Below are 17,924 nucleotides of genomic sequence, written 5' to 3'. Positions count from 1 at the left end.
CAAGCCCCATGGGGGAAATGTACGGCCAGCTGATGGCCTGTCTTCCCACTGGGCCATCACCCAGAGGAGTGTCGAAAGCCGCAATGGCAGCCACGTACACCTTGAGTGTGGATGGGATAAGACCAGCAGAGAAGCGATCCTGGAGGAACCCCAGCACTGAAGCCTCTGGGCAGTTAACTGGGTCCACACTGCGCTCTCTACACCAAATGGTGAACACATTCCATTTTAGGCCAATTTTGGACAATTTCCTTGTGGAGAGATCTCTAGAGCTGAGTATGGTCTCGATTACTTCTGCTGACAGGCCAGCTTCTAGGTACTGTGATCCCTCAGGAGCCCAGAGTTTCCATAGCTCTGGCCGAGGGTGAAATACTGAGCCCTCTGCCTGCAACAGCAGGTCCCGCCTGATGGGTATTACCCATGGAGGGCCATCCAGGACCGATTTCATGTCTGAGAACCATACTCAGGCCAGCCACAATGGGGCTAATAGCAGTAGACTGACCCTGTCATGACGGACCCTCTCCAGAACTCCCAGGAGCAGAGCGATGGGGGAAATGCATATCGGTGCGGCTAGATGCTTGAGAGAAAACCACAGTGGACAGTGTGTTGTCTCTTGAGATGCAAACAGATCCACTTCCACTGGGCCGAACCTCTTGCATATTGACTCACAGAGACCTCATAGAGGGCGCCCTGATGATTTGGATAGGACACCACTGACATATTAGCTGTGTCCCAAAGTGAAGGCTGCATCCTTCGAAGGACGCAGACTTAAAGGATGCAGCCTATGCGTCCTCTGAAGGACGCACCATGTAGCCTTCCTCGGATTTCCTAATTGTGCAACCAGGTGTTCCCGATCACCGCTCCTGGCGCCAAGCAACAGTGCGAGAGGACTGGTGCTATGCTGATCATTCATTTTGATAACTGAGTAAACGGTTATGGAGCCAGAATTGGCTATTGTCATTTTTATGTTTTATATTTTACTGGAGGACATGGTGAGGATTTTTTAGTCCCGGCACTGCCAGGTCGTGTATTTTCGGTTTAGCCCTGTGCATATAAAACCCAATTGAATATAAAAAGTCCAGTATTTCTCCCGCTCGTCATCTGCAGCTGTCACGGTTGCCAGGCGACAAGAACAATCCTTCGTAGGCTAGACCGGTCCGAGCGCGTCAGATGCGCCCTTTGATATGGGACGCTGCTGTAGTTAGCAACAATTTGATAATATTGTGACAATAAGCCTACATTTTGTTACTTTAATTTTCAGAACTGCATATTTCGTTAAGTATTCACTTACAAATGTGAAGTAACCTACTGAAGTACTTTTTTCCCTCACATCACAATATGATTACATTAAACTACACAAAAGTATATAATGTAACAACCAGATATTACTGTATATTGAAAATATACAGAAGTAAAATGCAACATAGCCTACGCAGTAATGCAGTAGTAGCCTAATATAAATACAGTAGTTATTAAAAGTACTTTTTTCAGAAAGGCGTCAATTGAATCAGCCCTGCAAACCTGTTGGTAGACAACTTAGTGGATAGTGGAAATATGCACTTAAACACTCTGGAGACCGTCCCAGATGATGTCCCACCAGCAGGAGGCCTTACCAGGGACAGCCCATCCCGGTCCAGCAGCTCAGCTCATATTTATATTTTTCAATCATTCTCTCAAATAAGGAAACCGCCTGTACATCCTCTCCCTACTCTCCTGTGCTCTCCTCGCCTCTGCCTCCCTCTCTAGTTGCATTTCTTCTCTGATCAAGTCCAAAAACTCATCCTGTCTCGCCGCCTTCGTGCTGGTGGTGGTGCTTCTGCTGGTGTGGGTGCTAGTGCTAGTGCTGCTACTGGTGGTGCTGGTGCTGCTGCCTCTGGCTCCTCCTCACCGTGTGCACCCACTACTGAACTCGGCCCTGGTGTGTCCTCAGTGATTGATGGGATGAGGACAGGGGGTTTGGTGCAATGTCTCTGTCCCAACACTTCATCCATGAGGACAAACCAGGGCCAAGTTTCAGCAGTGGGTTTCCCACTCACACCCGTCCCTGTCCCAGGACACTTGTAATCCTAAAGGCAGAGCAAATGAACCAAGGCTTGTTAACAACAACAGGACCATACATTTCAGCAAAGATGTGTGTATTAATTTTCTTTATATTTTTATATATATATATATATATATATATATATATATATATATATATATATATATATATATATATATATATATATATATATATATATATATATATATATATACAGTGCTATGCATAAGTTTAGACACCCATGCTAAAGCTGACTAAAAAGAGGAATAAAAAATCATCTTTTATAAATTGAACTTAATGCCTTAATTTAAAAAATTAGGAAAAATCCAACCTTTAAGGACACCAATTTTCTTTGTGAATGAATAATGTATTGTAAATAAATAAATGTTCTTCCTTAAAATACATGGTGCATAAGTTTGGACACCCCTATGTTAAATTCCCATAGAGGCAGGCAGATTTTTATTTTTAAGTATTTTTTTTTATTTTTTTTTTAGGATACTATGCATCCTGATAAAGTTCCCTTGGCCTTTGGAATTAAAATAGCCCCACATCATCACATAGCCTTCACCATACCTAGAGATTGGCATGGGGTACTTTCCATAAGATCATCTCTCAATGCAAATCAAACTAGCTATTAGGCTAACTGAAATAAAACCATGCCAATCTCTAGGATATATAGATATATATAGACCCATTTTTTCCTGAATTGTTCTAAAAAAGCAGAAAAGGGTACTTAACACAGAGGAGCAATCTTAAGTGCATTGTTAACTAAAATTTGGTTAAAACCACATAGCTTGCATGACAGCACTACAAAAACACATAAAAGTGAAACCCCATTGCCCATCTACTGCTTTTCTAATTGTTTTGGGCTTTATTGGGTGAGTGATATTTCTTATAATACACAAGTGCAAATATTACAAATAGGTCGTTAAAGGAGAAGTTCACTTTTAAAATGAAAATTCTGTCATCATATAATCACCCTCATGTTGTTTCAAACCTGTATGTATTTCTTTCTTCTGCTGAACAGAAAGGAAGATATTTAGAAGAATGTCAGTAACCAGGCAGTTTTTGGGTCCCATTGACTCCCATAGTATATTTTTTTCCTACTATGGAAGTCAATGGGACCCAAAAACTGTCTGGTTACTGACATTCTTCTAAATATCTTCCTTTCTGTTCAGCAGAAGAAAGAAATTCATACAGGTTTGAAACAACATGAGGGTGATTATATGATGACAGAATTTTCATTTTAAAAGTGAACTTCTCCTTTAAACTAATAACGTTATTACCACAAGTTTTGCCTAAAACTACCTGATAAATGTAGCCACGCAATGGTGACGAAGGAGTTAAGAAGTTTATAAGAAACTAACTCTGGTTTCGCTAGCTATTTGAGTAAATGAAAACATAATACTTACATTTAAATGCTGTAATGTAAATAATGTAAATGTAAATACTTACATTTAATTGCTGTCCACCACCGATCTCTAGTCTCGGCCGCCTTTAAAAATAAATAAATAAATGCTGTTGTCAACGGCGCACAATGAATTATGGGGTAGAATAGGGTAGGATAGGCCACTAAGTGTCCATTTATGTATCCTTCTTTTCACGGGGAAACGAAGGGTGCATTTGGCGTCGCTTTTGAATCAGAGTAGTCTTCGTCGCGGCGCGATGACGCAACCGGCCTCCGAATACGGCCTTCGAAGGATGCAGAACTGAATTGGAACAGCCTTCATCGAGCCGTGGTGACGCAATCGGCCTTCAAATACGGCCATCCGGCCTTCAAATACGGCCTTCGAAGGATGCAGCCTTCACTTTGGGACACAGCTATCGTCTGTTCTCACAACGTGGTGACCATTGAGGTCTGTCAGTAGCTTCCGTGTATGCCGTCATGACGCAACACTAATCACGATTGGCTTAGTTTCATTCACACTGGGGGATCCCCAAATTGTAGTTTCGATGCATTGCGAGTTCCCTCAAAAGGGAACATTATATATGGGGGTTGGGGTAGAGAGTAAAGAACCTTGTGGAAAGATTCCATGGATGTCAAAGACAGGTTTTGTGGAACCACAGCTGAAAATTAAGAACTGTCTTATTTTGCTTAATATGTCTGTACATCTGTAGGTAGAAACAGCACTTCCTGGTGTGAATGCAGAAAAGCAGGCTGTCCAGGAGATGTCTCTGGAGCCATATTTAGGTTTTGATGGCCACAGTAAGAACTACCTGCACATCTCAGTGGGCGCCAACCAAGTGGCGGTGGGCAGCAGTCTTAACATCAAATTGTACATCAAAACAGCCTCACCAGAACACAGAAAGCTTGTGAAGCAGCTGACATACGCCGTGAGTGTTGGTAATATTGGGAAGCGTTATACTATATGCTATTGCTATGACTGCAATACAGTAATCTTTACATAAACAGTGCTCTCTTTTCCTTACTTCTTCCTGTCTAGGTTTTGAACAAAGGGAAAATAATAACAGCTGCCAGGGTAGATGTATGCCAGACTGACACAAATATTCCATTACTAGTTACCACAGAGATGTTGCCTTCATTCAGGCTGGTGGCGTACTATATGTTGCCATGGCGACCACGTGCAGAAGTGGTGGCAGACTCCGTGTTTGTGGATGTGGAGAACCAGTATGTAGGCTCAGTAAGTACATTTTAAACTAAAAACTACTATGAAGAATACATATAGTCTACTCATTATAGAGTGCAATAGTGCCCACAATTTATTTATTTTTTAACAGCGCTGGTTCTGGAAGTATTTGTATTTCATAAATCTTTTAAAAACGTTTTACTTTTGGAAGCCGACTGCTGCACGCTAGCACCACTTGACACAAACTCAGTTCCACGAATCTAATTTATAACCATTGCATCGAACAAAACAGGCATACTCCACTTCTGACGGTTGTGAAGTTGTGATTTATAAAAACAAACTTGACAAGAGAATGTTCACCCCTGTAAGCAAATTCTGAGCCATACAAATATATAATAAATATAATAAAATATAAAGCAATTAAAAAAAAATGTATTTGGCCAGTGGAAAAGATTTAGAAAAACTTTCTCTGAAATGTATTTTATACTATTTGATTTATTTATTCAAAAACAAGGCATGGATAGGCTACCAAATGATGTTTAGCAATGTAATGTGACACACATCCATATCTCCCATTTTCCTAATGTCTTGTACCGTTAAACATGGTATCATCACATGGATGAATATGCATATGCAAATGATATGCAGATGAGGACATGCATAGTAAAATAAGGCTTTGTAAGCTCCACATATGGTGGAGATGCATGTGAGCACAATCTTCCACTGGCTGGGATTCATAAAGGGAATTTTGTGCAGGTTCTGGCGTACTTTTATAAATCATAATAAAAAAATAAAAAAATCTAGTATAAATGAGGCCCCTGGAGAAGCCACAGCACCAACCCTAATCAAACACACTTGATCCAGCTAATCAAGGTCTTCAGGATCACTAGAAGCTTCTAAGCAGGTGTGAGTTGGAAGTAAACACCTCAGGGCTGTGGCCCTCCAGGAACGGAGTTTGAGACCATTGCACAGTATTTTGTAAAGTATCTAGTAAAACAGTGTTGCTTGATAACCATATAGTGGTATAATTATTTGTACTTGCACAGATATGATTCACCTATATATAATTATGATCGTTTTAGCTCAGTTTAGGGCCAGTGGAGGGAGAAAAACTGAATTCACACTCACCAGGAAACAGCTTTATATTTCAAGTAAATGATGACACGGGAGCAAAGGTTAGCCTGGTGGCTGTGGATAATGCCATCTTTCTGCTGAGTAAAAACCGCCTGACGCAGAGGAAGGTCAGTTACAATACACATTACTCTTCATAAATGCAAGACAATATAGTCAACTGCTGGTTGTCTCTAGGAGATTTATGGATACTCATGACTCCTTTATTCAGGTGTGGGAGGCGTTGGGTCAGGGTGACATGGGTTGCACCGCAGGAGGAGGCCGGAATAATATGGGTGTTTTCAGCGACGCGGGACTGATGTTTGATTCCAGCACAGGAGGATCCACTGACGCTGGATCAGGTGCTTCACACACAGCATTCTTTCTCTGTTAACTTTAAAAATAAATAGATTAGGTATATGTATTGTAGTAAATTTTCCCCCTATGCACTTGACTTAAGTCTACCTGGTTCATCTCGTAATTGACGCCCCTAAACGCCTCCTGATTGACGTTCAATAATATGTATCCTCTAGCGTGTCTCCCAATCGACGTTGGCTGAGTCGGTCAATGTCTTAACCCCAATGAACACTAACACTTGATCTCTAGTGCTCCACTAACTTGCTGTGCAGAAATAACTAAACAGACTCAAGACAATGGGTCTCATTCATGAAACATTAGTAAATATACGAGTAAATATGTGAGTGATTTGCGCGTAAAGAGACATTCCCGAAAACTCTTCTCCTGATTCACAAATACTTACTAAACCTCAGATGTGATAGTGAAATGTGTGTGTGTGTTAATGAATTCCAATCAGTCGTAAATGGGACGCGCGTGCACGCTCATTCTCAATTACCATAAATTCCGCCCATTAAATCTGACTAACAACTATATATGGGCATCATATTATGACACCAAATGAAGGATTTCAACATGTCTTCTCAAAAGCGAAAGAAAAAGAGAAATTTCTCAGATGCAGAAATTGAAGTTTTATTATCAGAAGTTCATTCAAAACGCCACATTTTATTTTCAAGCGTACATATAGTGGCGCATCAGGTCCTAAAAAAAAGGAAGATTGGCAGCATATTACAGATGCAGTTAATGGAGTTTCATCTGTTAATCGAACAGTCCGAGAAGTGAAAAGAAAATGGTTCAACATGAAGCTTGACTGCAACACTAGTGACTTGCGGACTTCCGTTGCAGATGTTCCAGTGTTCAGTTTGCAGATGCTATTACTGGCTCTCATAATAAAAGTAAAAAGAAAGAAAAAGCGTATGTAATTACTAGGGGAGCGCGGGGCACAACCTAACGCGGGGCTAGTTGTAACACGCTTGTTTTAAATACTTCCTTACATGCTTGGATGACGAAACTTTGTGTATTTACTAGTTGCCATATCAACACTATATAGAAAAAAAAAATCCGCAAAATGTATTTATTTTTTTTGGAAGATATCCATAGACATTTATTAAACCATATCAAAAGTAAATTTCTTACGTAAGTTAATTTTTCATCTCTATTTTTTGTGTTTATTTAAAATAAGTCAAATCTGATATTATTCTAATCTCCAAGATGTTATTTAACAGTTGAGAGAGTTCTGTAATGCTTCGCTAACTAGCAGAAGACACTAACAGGGTTTTAATCCCAGTTGTGCAGGCGGGAGCATGTTGTAACACTGTGTTACAATGTGCCCCTATTAGAAATATGCTATTATATTCTATACTTTTATTAATTTTATTGAGAAAACGTGAGAAAAAGGTGAATAAAGACTGAGAGTCAATGTCCAGAAATTACTAATTATTTATTTGTTTTGAACTATGTTGTATAGCTGTGTTTTCATGTGTTCATAGTCAAAACTCAAAAATGAGTTTATATTTAATTAAAAATTGGCATTATTTTATATGAAAAGTTTTTTAATTGTATTTTATTTAGAAAATATTTTAGTTTGTTTTGTATATTTTTTTTATTAGATCAGATAACATTTTAAGCTGTCATATGTAGCATAAACGACTCTGGGGTAAATGCGAATTAGCTCAAGCATATAGGCAATTTTGGAAATATTAATAATCATAACTCATGGTCATAATTCATAAGTCGCATGTACATTTATTTTATAATTATCGAGATTACCTTGTTCTGTAACTGGTATGATCATCAGTTATTCGTCCAGCGAATAAATGTAAGATCATCACAGTTAAGAAGGGGTATTTACAAACTCCAAGAAAGTTTTATCTTCTGGCCACGAACATCAAACTTTCTGGGTTTATGAATTAAGAACTACTCAATATAGTCTATATATATCGAGCTTTGTAGCTTATAATTGGATCTTTTAGTTTCATTGACTTATAAAGTGGGTTTTCAAACACAGAGACAGTGAAAAGTATTAATGAATTTTAATAAATGTAAGACTAGAGATTATATGGGCTACGAATATAAACGTACGTAAAAATGCAAACAATAAACACAAACAAACATTTAACCGAACAAGAACATAAAACAATAACGTGGTCAGAATACATGAAAGAAAGAAAGAAATAGAGAGAAGGGAAAAGCTAGTAATTATTACATACAGAAACCTAAGTTCACGAGACCCCTGGAACAGCTTTTATAGGAATCAATATAGCCTACTTGCAAGATTCTGTGCTCTTTCAGGTGAGGCTGAGGCTGAGGCAGGAAGCGAGGATGGTGTCCTGTTTCTGCTGCGTCTTCCAGTGTCGCGGGAAGCTTAAAAAGGCTCACTGAATGTAATGTTACCGAGAAAGTTCAGATTCATCTCCCGGGAAGGGAGAGGTTGCAAATCTTGGTTGCAAAGGACGGCAGCTATGACTCGAACATGTGTTCGTTCGATAGAGAAGGCCAGAGCCTTCTTCAGATGTTCCTTGGAGAAGCGCTGCGCCGGGGCGAAGAGGAGGAAGGGTGAGAGATCAGGGTGAGAGAGGCCGGAGAAGAGAGTGAGAAGTGGGGGTCTCTTCCTTTTAACAGACATCTGTTTACGCCCTGTTTTGTGACACAGCAAATCAGCTCTTCTGATCTGAAGTGGGAAAAAGTTTCTTTGTGTGAAGAAGAAGACGCCTACTTTGACTTTGTCATGTGAGAGATAGAATTCGTATTTCCTCTTTCAGACAAGATACTACCTGTAAGAATACATTTCATTGTAATCTCATACATATATGTAATTCCGTGAGATCACTACGATTAGAATGATACCAGACATGGTGTACAGAATATGGGAATACAGGTATGCATTTCTAATGTAGGATTCTGAGCATTTTCAGAGTCAATTGATTTCTATGATAGAACATAGAAAATCTCAATATGCCATGGAAATTATACACACATAAACATACATATCAAAAACATGGTTCTTGGATCGCCTGTGTGGAAGTGTATGGAATGTGGGCTTGCAGAGGAACTGGATGAGCTGCAGCTTTGGAGCCATAAAAGTTTATGACCAGGTCGAGTTACAAGACACTATGGAGTGATTTTCTTTCAATGAACCTTCAGAATTAAAGATTTTACTCTAGCAACCCACACCTCTATTATAAATTTGTAATGAATGGTAAAATAAAAATTTTACTATGTGGAAGTCCATATATGGCAATGTGCCTCAGTTGCATCTTGTGGTGGGTTTCTGGTTGAAAGTCCACGAGTGTGTGTGTGTGTGTGAGTGTGTGTGTGTGTGGAATGTCACGAGGTTGTAAAGTCGGGGGGAAGGTCATGGGGGTACCAGCCACACGGGCGCTGGTAAATTGCCGCGTGGGGAATTATTAACCAGCGCTGTTGTCCTAAGGACAAATGTGCCCCTCACATGTTACAATGTACCCCACCTATGGGGCATGTTGTCACATTTCACTTCCATTCTTTCGGGGTATATCAAGAAAAAAGTATATACTGTATTAATAAAACAAAACCACATAATTGTACTAGACATGTGGGAAATTAATGTGGGAAAAAATAAATACTCTGAACCATAAGTAGATTTACACAAACTGAGAAAGTCAAAAAGCGTTAGTTTGTGCCCCGCTCTCCCCTATATATATAATATTTTTTCAAAATGATGTGTAAATATGTAGGCCTACCCGATTAAGGTGAATTAAAATGCAGCCTTAATTATTAATGAGCAAAACGTTCGGATGTTAAACGCACTATTAATGCGTGGCTGGGAGCAGGTGTAGATTTCTTTCGTACCAACTAACATTTGGAAAATACGAACATTTTAATGAATCCGAAAATTTACGCCAGAACCACTTTACACACGATTTACACAAATTCGTTCTGCTCGTGTTTCATGAATGAGACCCAATGCCTTTGAATATGCTTTAATCACGGCTGGAGGATCTCAGACCAATTTCAGAGAGAATCCCGCCAGCAAAAATACTATATGATTGGTTCCTCAAATGCAAAATTCAGCAAATGCTTCTGTTACTAGGTAAAAGCAAACTCTGGATTTCTTAATTTACTTCACTTACTCAAGGTCATGAGTTACTGTATAAATTTAGATATCTGTCTAGTTTAATTTCCCTTTTTGTTATATGCGGACATGATTCACTAACACACACTGACTGACTGAGTGTTTGGGGACATTCAAGGTTTTAAAAGCATGTAATTGGTAATCCTGCAAGAAAATTAAATGTTAGTTTATGATTAATTAAAAAATGCATCACAAATACAATAGTTAGATATGTGTAGGTTTTTACCATATCTATGTATAAGTATGTAGAACAGTGGTCATGTAGCGGAATGACAATAAAACTCACTTGACTTGACTAAAAATATATTTTCTTCACTCAGTCTAACCAAGAGAAGGATGAGCGAGTCTTCTTTTCTGATGTTTAAGCTTTATTTTGGTTTTATGGAACAGATCATTGCTCAAAAAAATCTAGGAGGAAAAGATCTTTAAAGCAAAGAGCAATACATTTGGAAAAAAGAGAGACGTTGGGTGAGTCAGAATAATCTTCACAACATCACAATATCAGGAATGCATAAAACACAACTAAATGTATCTGTTCATGAGAGCAGGATTTAGTTTTATAGTACAAACATGTACAAAATCCCTATGAAGAATAAAGTCAGTAGTCTCACACAACTGACAAACATTTACCGGTGTGTTCTTATCTCCCAGGGAATATCTATTCTGGCACGTCCGTGGAGAGGTGTTGTTTGGACGGCATGAGGGGGGTTTCCATTCACTATTCCTGCTTGCATCGCTTGCATCGCTCTCGTCACTCTCGTCGTTACATCACCGAGGACGTGTGCTGCAGGTTAGCCTTCCTCCACTGCTGTGAGGAGTACAGAGGGGAGGAGACTGGTGTTGTGACCAGGCTTCTAGAAGGAAAAATAGAAACTTGCCCTATGTTTATGGGTTTGTTACCGGGCTCAATGGAGGAAGAAGAAGATGATTTAGCTGGCATGCACAAGTTCTCTAAGCAGTGGCCGATGACTGACATCAGACTGCCCAGCATAGCAGACAGGTAAGAGTTTGACTAAGTAGCCATCTTTCCATGCACACAAATTTTCAGATTGATGAAAATGAATGCATGTAAACACACCTAGTGTAGAGGTCATTTTGTAATAGTCTGTGTCGGGAGTGACTCTTCATACATTTATTGCAGGCTGGCTGTACTTCCAGAGGACACCGTTCTTCCAGACAGTATCACTCAGTGGGGGACAGGTAAACAGCCCTGTTCTTGCTTGTCTGTCCATCTGTTGTTTGTCTTGGCAGCGACTGCATAATTATAATATCTCTGGTTTTTGCATACACAACTAAACAGCATGATGTCTGGCAGGTTTCTGTGTAGCTGAACCATATAATGTGTGTGCGTTCTTCATAGACATGCGCTTGCCTCACTCAGTGTCCAGAAATGAACGCTTGCGAATCAAAGCTGGAGTCCACAACTACAAGGATGAAAACCTGAAGGCAAGTTTCCTTGACTGCTCAACTTGTTCTAGCATCAGATCACCCACTTAGAATCTCACCTGCACGTACACAACAGCGATCGCACCCAGATCAGCTGCGTTAAAGTACGGGTCACTGCAGATCACATGACCATTATTAAACAGAGCTGCGCTGTCTAGTGAGAAGCATCTGAATTCAGCGCAGAATTCTCTATCTCTACTACAAACCCTTATATGACTCTGATATAAATTGGTTTTACACCAGATTAAACAGTACTGACATTCTCAACTTATTGATGCGAAAAACAGGAGAAACATTGTTCTAAGAACAAACCAGTTAGAAGACATTCACTCCACAACTCATGGATTTACTTTAGTAAAACAAACAGGTTTTTTTGTTTTTTTTAACCTGCACTGTAAAAAACACTGGATTAAAAACAACCTATGTTGGGTTTTGGTTTAATTTTACCCAGCAAATTGGGTTGTTTATTTAACCCAGCATAATGTGTTGATTAATTTTTTTCACTGTAGTCCGTATGTGGAATCCGTATGATTGTTTGGCTGGAAGCTAGTTATTATATTACACAAATGCATCACTTCGCTTCTGTCACGAACTGCTCCAAGACACGAAGGTTGAGAGCCAAATGCAGCTTTAATTAAGGGTCAATCCAGACAGGTAATCCAATATACAGGCTGTAGAATTGGATTTAAACTTTTTTCCCGTTATTATTTGATTCACAGGACTGGACACCAGTTATCTTGCCAAGAAAAATCTTTATTCTTATATGTCAGGAGAGAAACTCTGAAAATATGTTATATTCATGCCAGGTCTATGCGTTTCCGTGTTTCTCTGCTGCAGTACAGTAAGATTGAGCTTAAATACACAACTGAGCAACTTTCGTCTTCATTTTAAGGTATCAAAAAACATATAGCTTATGTTTAAAAATGGAATACATACCTAATTCTTACACATGGTGCAATCCACTATCCTTCTGTGTATACATTAATACATTAGTGGTATACAAATGGTACATAGCTTATGTTTAAAAATGGAATACATACCTAATTCTTACACATGGTGCAATCCACTATCCTTCTGTGTATACATTAATACATTAGTGGTATACAAATGGTACATTTGCATCAGTTGAAACATTCATTTTCTCGCAAAGAGCATACCAACTGTACACATTTGAAGTATCATCATCATTGGAACTCTGCTAAGTGAACATTGCATTGCACACATACCTTTAAGCAGAAAACAAAATCCTCAGAGCTACCCTCCTTGTGTCCAAAATATGTTCCTTAAACACGTGTCCATGCAATCTATAGTCTAACTTGTGCATTTTAAACTTCATAAGATAATACAACTAATAAAGAATAGTAAACTAATAAAGAATAGTAATAAAGAATAATAATACAGATACATAATATAAAATAATGCAATTATATTCAAAGATGAAATTTAGTCAGTCAAACACAGGTAGGCTGTCCAAACAAACAAACAAAACAGGCAGGGGTCAGAGGCAAAAGAGTAATCCACAGAACAGGCAAGAAATCCAAAAAACTCGGCAGGGCTGACGTGGAGAAGCTCAGGCTGAGGGGATGCTGTGAGATTGTGGGACCCCTAATTCGCAAAGCCCACAGTAAAGGACAAACCGCTTATCCGAAGGGGGAGGTCAATATATTGTGGGGTGTGGTCAGGCATGAGGTACTCTAACATGTCCTCAAGCCCATATCGGAACATGTCCTTTAAGACCGCATCGTTTAAATCCACCCCATGGCAGAGCTCACAAAACTCTTCAACATATTCCTCTATCGGGCGGTTACCTTGGCTGAGGCGGAAGAGACGGATTACTGGGTCCATGGTAGTTCTGCGTCTTACTCGGCTGTTGGATCTATGTTTGGGCGTGAAGTTTTCTGTCACAAACTGCTCCGAGACTCGAAGGTGAGATCCAAATGCAGCTTTAATTAAGGGTTTTATAAATCAGAATTTTTTTTTTTTTTTTCATAGGCAAAATCTTAATTACAGGCAATAGGTAGTGATGTGACATTTGAAGCGAGGCGTCGGAGCTTGTGGCGAGAAAAAATGGGCGTGCCAGATGAAGCCGCGATTCGAGGCTTGTGTTGTTAACGTGAAAATCACGTGACTAATGACAAACGAGGCCTCGGTTTGTGTGGATACGTCATCGGTTCGGTCTGAGTGTCGCTTGAGAAAAAGGAGGTTCGAAACTCGCGCCACTTTGTATGTGTTGTCAGCAGTAGTAGAAGTAGTTGTAGTAGTTTCAGAGAGTTAGATAACTATCATTGTCATCGTTATTAAGAATTGGTTCAGCACTGGTTCACCATTCAACACTGGTTCAGAATTATTAATTTGTCTGCTATTTCTTTGCACAGTAGCTAGGTGTCACTAGTGAGCAATGCTGAATGAAGCTTCGAGTAATGAACCTTTAGCTGAAGCAATGGGCTGCGAGGTCTCAGTGGTTCAGGAAGCCTCATTTTGCCATCACTAGCAATAGGTCAAAACACAGGTAGGCCGTCCAAACAAACAAACAATCAAAACAGGCAGGGGTCAGAGGCAAAAAAGTAATCCACAGAACAAGCAAGAAATCCAAAAAAAACCAAGAGACATGAAACCAGGGAGAACGCTCGCAAATGTAGTGCAACAACATACAAAACTTTGCAGAGAGTAAATGAGAGAACATGGAATAAATAGGCTGAGACTAACAAGATAATGAGACACAGGTGAATGTGATAACGAGTGCTGATGAGTCCAGGCAGAGAATGATGGGAAATGTAGTTTGTGAGTGAAACATGATAGTCTGGTGTGGAGTGCCCTCTGGTGGCTCTCAAGTGCACTCCAGCTGGTGACCGTTACAGCTTTGATGTGTGATACACATTCACAATTAGTGTAACCACACAAATCAAACCACAAAACCTGTAAGGGCTCTATAAAATTTTCTCCACCGACAACAGTGGGTAGCTACCCCAGCTGCTTAATAAAGCCCGTTAAATTAAATGCATAAAAAAACCCCCCAAAAAACAATTCCACTAGCCAGCTACAAACCGACCAATGCATTAAACAAAACCACGAAACAAACAAAAAACACACACAGAGCTGGCTAGGAAATTAATTTATAAAAAAAAAATAAGGGAGCAGTCATAGTTTCACAATTGTCACTTAAAACAAAAACAAACATAAGAAACAAAACAAAACAAAAGAGAACAACGACTGGCAATTAAAATCCAACATACTAAAACAAAAAGTTATATTTTTCATGAATATCAGTCACATCCAAATAACAAATAAACAAACACAAACCACAAAATGAATAACCATACCTTAAAGGAGCACAATTGGAAGTCGCTTTACAATCCCCCTCCCCTTCTCCATCTTACCTTCTGTAACCCGCAGCTACCAGTTTATGGCGTAATAACTTGGGTACATGTGATCTATTTATGTCTAGGACCAGATTACAGAAGGTGGGTTCGACTCACTGGAGTATAGGGAATTTATAACAGAAACTAAAGAAAGCAAGCAACTCAGACGCAAAGGTAAATGTTAATTACTAGGAAATTAAATGTATTGTTATTGAGAAAAATAAATTAATTGAATCTTTTGACAAATAAAAGAATATGAATAAACACAAATAAAAAGCAATAATAAACAGTAGTTCAGTTCACAATTGAAACCACAGTTTAATTTGGAAATGTAGATTTCAAAATCAAGATTCAAAACCAGATTTCACAGTTCAAAATCAGTTTCCAGAATAAATAAAACATGTTCAGGAATCAGATTCAATGTCCAGATGTCGCTGAATGTTTTTGTTCAGTTTCAGTACATTTTCAGTTCTCTCAATAGAAAGGGATTCAGGAGAATCCCGAGGAGAAGACAAAACAATAGAAACAAAATAGCACAGTTCAGGGTGAGTGTACTTTGTCCTACCAGTTCAGCAAGATGATTGTTCTTTTTACAATCAAGTAGATCCCTTTATGCTCCAGTCGACTCCATTTTCCCATTTATTCCCTTTTATATTCCATTCTCTTTTAAGAGCTATGAACACGAATGCACTGTCTAGCGCCAGTCTGCATCATTTTCCTGCTGATCCCTGATTCTGCTGTTATTGTTGAGTATAACAAACAAGTAGCCCTTTAGATTATTCTATCCCTTGAGGTAGCCCACGCTCACAAAAAGGATGGAGACCTCTGTACTAGATCATCTGAGGGATTTCACTGAGCTTGTGTTGTGGTATGAATATTACAGACATGAATACTAATGATTGATTTCTGTTGCTGCAGGATCACAGAACTGCTGCTATTGAAAAAGAGATATTTCCACTGGATATGGCTCTGGATTCTGTTGATGATCAATATGACGGCTGTGCAGACAACATGAGACTCCAGGTGGAAACAAAATATCTGAAGAAGGAACTCGCTATCTCTAAATCTGATTTTAAAGGAGCTTGGCAAGCTGGTGAAAACAACTATAAGCCGCCACAACAAAACTTGACAAAGATTCATTCAATTGCCATTTATGTGTACACAGACAGAAAAGTCTATGTTGTTTTCAATATAGATACTCGCCATGGTAAACAAAACTACCCAATCGAGACATACGAATGGTATTCACTTTACTTTCTGTTAACTGAGGCGATACAGATTCTAAAGAAAACACAAAAGGAATGTATTTGGTCTTATCGCCGTACAAATGTTAAATTTAATGAGAATGTACTGAACACAGCAGTTCGTTTTGGCTCATTTGCATCCTCTTCTCTTGATCCTAACAGTATGTTTTTTGGAAATGTATCTTGTTTTGACATCTACACTTGTTACGGTGCAGATGTGTCAAAATATTCTAAGCTTCCTCGTGAGAAAGAGGTGCTGATTCCTCCGTATGAGACGTTTAATGTCACTGATGTCAAGTCAAAAAGAGATCAGAAAGATCTCCGGTGTGAAACCGTCTACACTTTGAAAAGCATTGGATATACAAGTAACCTGAACTGTTCTTTATTCCCAAGGCCATAAAGAAGTCCAACGTTTTGCACTCAGCTGAACAAAGTGCTTTGAATGTACATCAGTTCCACACAAAATAAATGTATTTGTCAGAAAACATACAGCACTTTCAACATAATGAAATAGTTATTGATTTTATATACGTTTTTGTACTTTGTAGCAAACTCTTCTATATCAATGCAGCATAATACATATTACCAATATCAAATATATAAAAAAAAAAAAAAGTGTTTAATTAAAATTAAAACAACTTACTTTCATCCCATACAAGACCATTCTGTTTCATTTTTTTGCATGCTAACGTTCACCATTGCTGACAAAAAAAAAAGCTCAATATGTACGATTTTTTGCATTAAAATATCCAAAACCCAATAGAAAAATGTTATATATTTTGTTGACTTTTACTAACATTATCACAAATGTTTCCAACAATATTTAAATCCAGAGAAGTCCGCAATTGTAACCAGTGTAATGGCCCGTTTCATTGCGTCGCCTATCAATAATGTCATATCCGCCTTACCCCCTGATTTCTGGTTTTACATAAAGACGATTTAATATATTATGTGTGTTAGAGCAATAACTACATTCATCATTTTGTAATATTTTCCTTATAGTAAGAATGATTGTTTTTGATACTTGTATATTTTGTATTATTTGAATTGTATCATGTGCTTTTGACTAGCTTTTTATGCATAACATATGCGTTATCATTTTTTAAGAAGAAGAAGGAAGGGTTGGTGCTAGACAGTCTTTTGAACGTGGAAATGGATAGAATTTATGGTTTTGGAACGTAAATAAGTGTGAATTACTTTTTGAGTTTGATTTCTCTTAACCTGTTAACGTGTAACTTGACAAAGAAAAAGTAACGCTTTACAAGGCAAGTTATGGGTTCACGCATCAACCCAACTAGCAGGGAACGTTCTCAGAACTTTGGCTAACATTCCCTACAAGTTTGGTTGATGTTTTAACATTAACCAACATTACATTAACATGTAAAACATTTAAATGTAATGTTCAAAGAATGTTTTAAGGATGTTTTCTCATTTCAAATAATGTTCCTATTAGGCTAAATGTAAATGTGACAAAGCAAGGGTTTTAGGGCTGGGCGGAGCACTAATTATGCCCGTGCTCAACAAACAGATTGCTACAATAACCAAGTTGATAAAAAAGGGAAGGTTGAAAGGTTCAATTATCACTGACAAAGGAACCGGTGCTTACCAACATGGGCAGTCTCAGACAGAATAATGACCCTTAAATAAAGAAATCACTACAATCACACGCACACA

The 17,924-nt window shown here is 38.7% G+C and overlaps 1 protein-coding gene across 1 annotated transcript in view; it reads left to right on the top strand.

The window, feature by feature from the left end:
• Nucleotides 1-16,904, top strand: part of LOC311094231 (complement C3-like) — a 29,803-nt gene extending 12,899 nt beyond the window's left edge. The window contains exons 13-21 of the mRNA XM_084132039.1: nucleotides 4,157-4,372; nucleotides 4,483-4,680; nucleotides 5,709-5,867; nucleotides 5,969-6,098; nucleotides 10,592-10,669; nucleotides 10,853-11,201; nucleotides 11,343-11,401; nucleotides 11,562-11,647; nucleotides 15,925-16,904. Of these exons, the coding sequence (XP_083988165.1) occupies nucleotides 4,157-4,372; nucleotides 4,483-4,680; nucleotides 5,709-5,867; nucleotides 5,969-6,098; nucleotides 10,592-10,669; nucleotides 10,853-11,201; nucleotides 11,343-11,401; nucleotides 11,562-11,647; nucleotides 15,925-16,650 (2,001 nt within the window). The 3' untranslated portion in view covers nucleotides 16,651-16,904. The remainder of the gene's footprint in view (nucleotides 1-4,156; nucleotides 4,373-4,482; nucleotides 4,681-5,708; nucleotides 5,868-5,968; nucleotides 6,099-10,591; nucleotides 10,670-10,852; nucleotides 11,202-11,342; nucleotides 11,402-11,561; nucleotides 11,648-15,924) is intronic.
• The last annotated feature ends 1,020 nt before the right edge of the window (nucleotides 16,905-17,924 follow it).

The sequence above is a fragment of the Abramis brama genome, assembly GCF_963993115.1.
Source record: "Abramis brama genome assembly, chromosome: 1".
Taxonomy (NCBI): Eukaryota; Metazoa; Chordata; class Actinopteri; order Cypriniformes; family Leuciscidae; genus Abramis; species Abramis brama.
The sequence above is the reverse complement of the archived record's forward strand: the minus strand, read 5'-3'. Positions and strand labels throughout refer to the sequence as shown.